Genomic DNA, 1876 nt, shown 5'->3' with positions numbered 1-1876 from the left:
GCCAGGGCCCCTCCGGCCGCCGCGCCTGTCGCACCCGCCGCCGCCAAGGCCCCGGCTCCATTTTCCTGCTCGTCCCCGCTGCTGTTGGCGCGCTTGTTTTTGCGGCCGCCTTTGCTGTTCTTGGGGTTGGGCATCTCCCCGGCCCTCTCGAGGGGGTCCCGGCGCCCGGCGCCCACGGAGGCTGCTCCCCGCGGCGCCGGGGCGGCTGTGGAGAGCGCGGGGCCGGCCGCTCTCCTCAGGCACCCGCCCCACCGGGCGGCCCGAGCCGCGCCATCCACATACAGGACATAAAACCACTCTATACATTTGAAACAACTATTAGTTTTAACAGGTCATGTACATATATATATAAATTATACATACAATTACATACATATGTCTATAATTTCAAAAGCATTTACAATTTCCTTATTCATTTTTGTGTAGGCTTCAGACCCTATGTTAACACTGTCTTCAGAAGCATGGAGATGGTTCTTCCAGTTAAGGTGAACTATTCACCAAGGCATCACCCATGTCAGAACCAACAATGTGTGCCATAAAACTCAGCTCACTGCTCTTCATCCACAGCTTCTGAGATTCTGGTTATGGAAATGTGGGAGCCCGTTTCGTCCTTTTTCCGTCTAATAGAATAAAGTCCTAGTCAGAAACACACAGCTTTACACAGGTATGCACAGCAATGCTAAATCTACCAGTGTGCTCCTTCAAATGAATACCGGGCATCCTAACTGGCTTAATGTTTTCAAGGAGGCACCACCTGGCAAAGGAAAACTTCCACAAGCACTTTAAAACACTCAAATCTTTCAGAGTGTGGCAAACCAGTACAGGAACGAAGGCTTCATGAGAATCAAAGATGTCCTAGTTTGTAATCACCCTCATGGTCCCCATTTAATATGCAGTACTATTAACACTACAAACGATTAAAAGTTCTAAATGAATAACTAATAGCTATTATTCATCAATCATCTATTATTTGCAATGAGCTTTGCTGTCCTTTACGTAGTAAGTCTTTAAAGTAATAAGGACCCGGAACTTGATAGTCAAGGGTCTTTTTATGGTTCCCCCAGAGTTAACACTCTACCCCACCATCAAAGTAAACTGAGGTTCCAAAAAATCTGCCCTTTCTCCAGATATCAAAGATCTAAATGGTTAAAAGCAGAAACGATACTATCCAGAGTCTAAATACCTTCCTCTCTGTACATTGGTATCAGAAGGCTAGAGCTAGGAAAGCAAGAACAGGCACAGGCTAGCCAAGAGTATTATCAAACATGGAACTTTGCACCTGGTGATAAATAAATAAAACCTCCTATTTCAAAACTGCAGAGGCACGGCCAGTGGGGCTCCTTACCAAACAGCCTGTCGCCTCCTATATGGAAGCACTGTGGAGTTCTAAGGGCTGGACCCAGTTTAAAGAGAGACCATCTCCAGGACGGCTTCCGCGACTGACAACTGCGGGACTACCGCAAAGATTCTCATCTCCTCGTGTTAAGGTGTCCATTCTCTTCCCTGGAAAACTGCCCGACGAGGAAAAGTTTAAAAACCGTCCAAATAAATGTCAAGCACCTGGTCACGAAAACCGTGCCTCCCTATGAGAAAATCCTGCCGCGTCTTAGCTATCACCTACATGCTCCCATGTCAAGGATCATTCAGGTGCTCAGAGGACTATCAGGCTTCTTTCGAAAAACAAATGTGAAACAATTATACAGGGGACTTTTTCTTTTTTTTTTTTAAACTCCAGGCTGGGAACGGAAGTCAAGTTCAGATTCTCTTCCTTCCTCGAGCGAGACTGAGAATTAAAAGAACACTCCCCTACGAGAGAGAGAGAGAGAGAGAGAGAGAGAGAGAGAGAGAGAGAGAGAGAGAGAGAGAGAGAGAGAGA

At 46.8% G+C, this 1876-nt stretch overlaps 1 protein-coding gene across 1 annotated transcript in view; it reads right to left on the bottom strand.

Annotated features, from left to right (window-relative positions):
• Positions 1 to 270, bottom strand: part of Heca (hdc homolog, cell cycle regulator) — a 43385-nt gene extending 43115 nt beyond the window's left edge. The window contains exon 1 of the mRNA XM_013351441.2: positions 3 to 270. Coding sequence (XP_013206895.2) covers positions 3 to 134 — 132 coding nt within the window. The 5' untranslated portion in view covers positions 135 to 270. The remainder of the gene's footprint in view (positions 1 to 2) is intronic.
• Between the last annotated feature and the right edge of the window lie 1606 nt (positions 271 to 1876).

This window comes from Microtus ochrogaster, linkage group LG4 (assembly GCF_000317375.1).
Source record: "Microtus ochrogaster isolate Prairie Vole_2 linkage group LG4, MicOch1.0, whole genome shotgun sequence".
Taxonomy (NCBI): domain Eukaryota; kingdom Metazoa; phylum Chordata; class Mammalia; order Rodentia; family Cricetidae; genus Microtus; species Microtus ochrogaster.
This window is presented reverse-complemented; position numbering and strand designations above follow the sequence as displayed.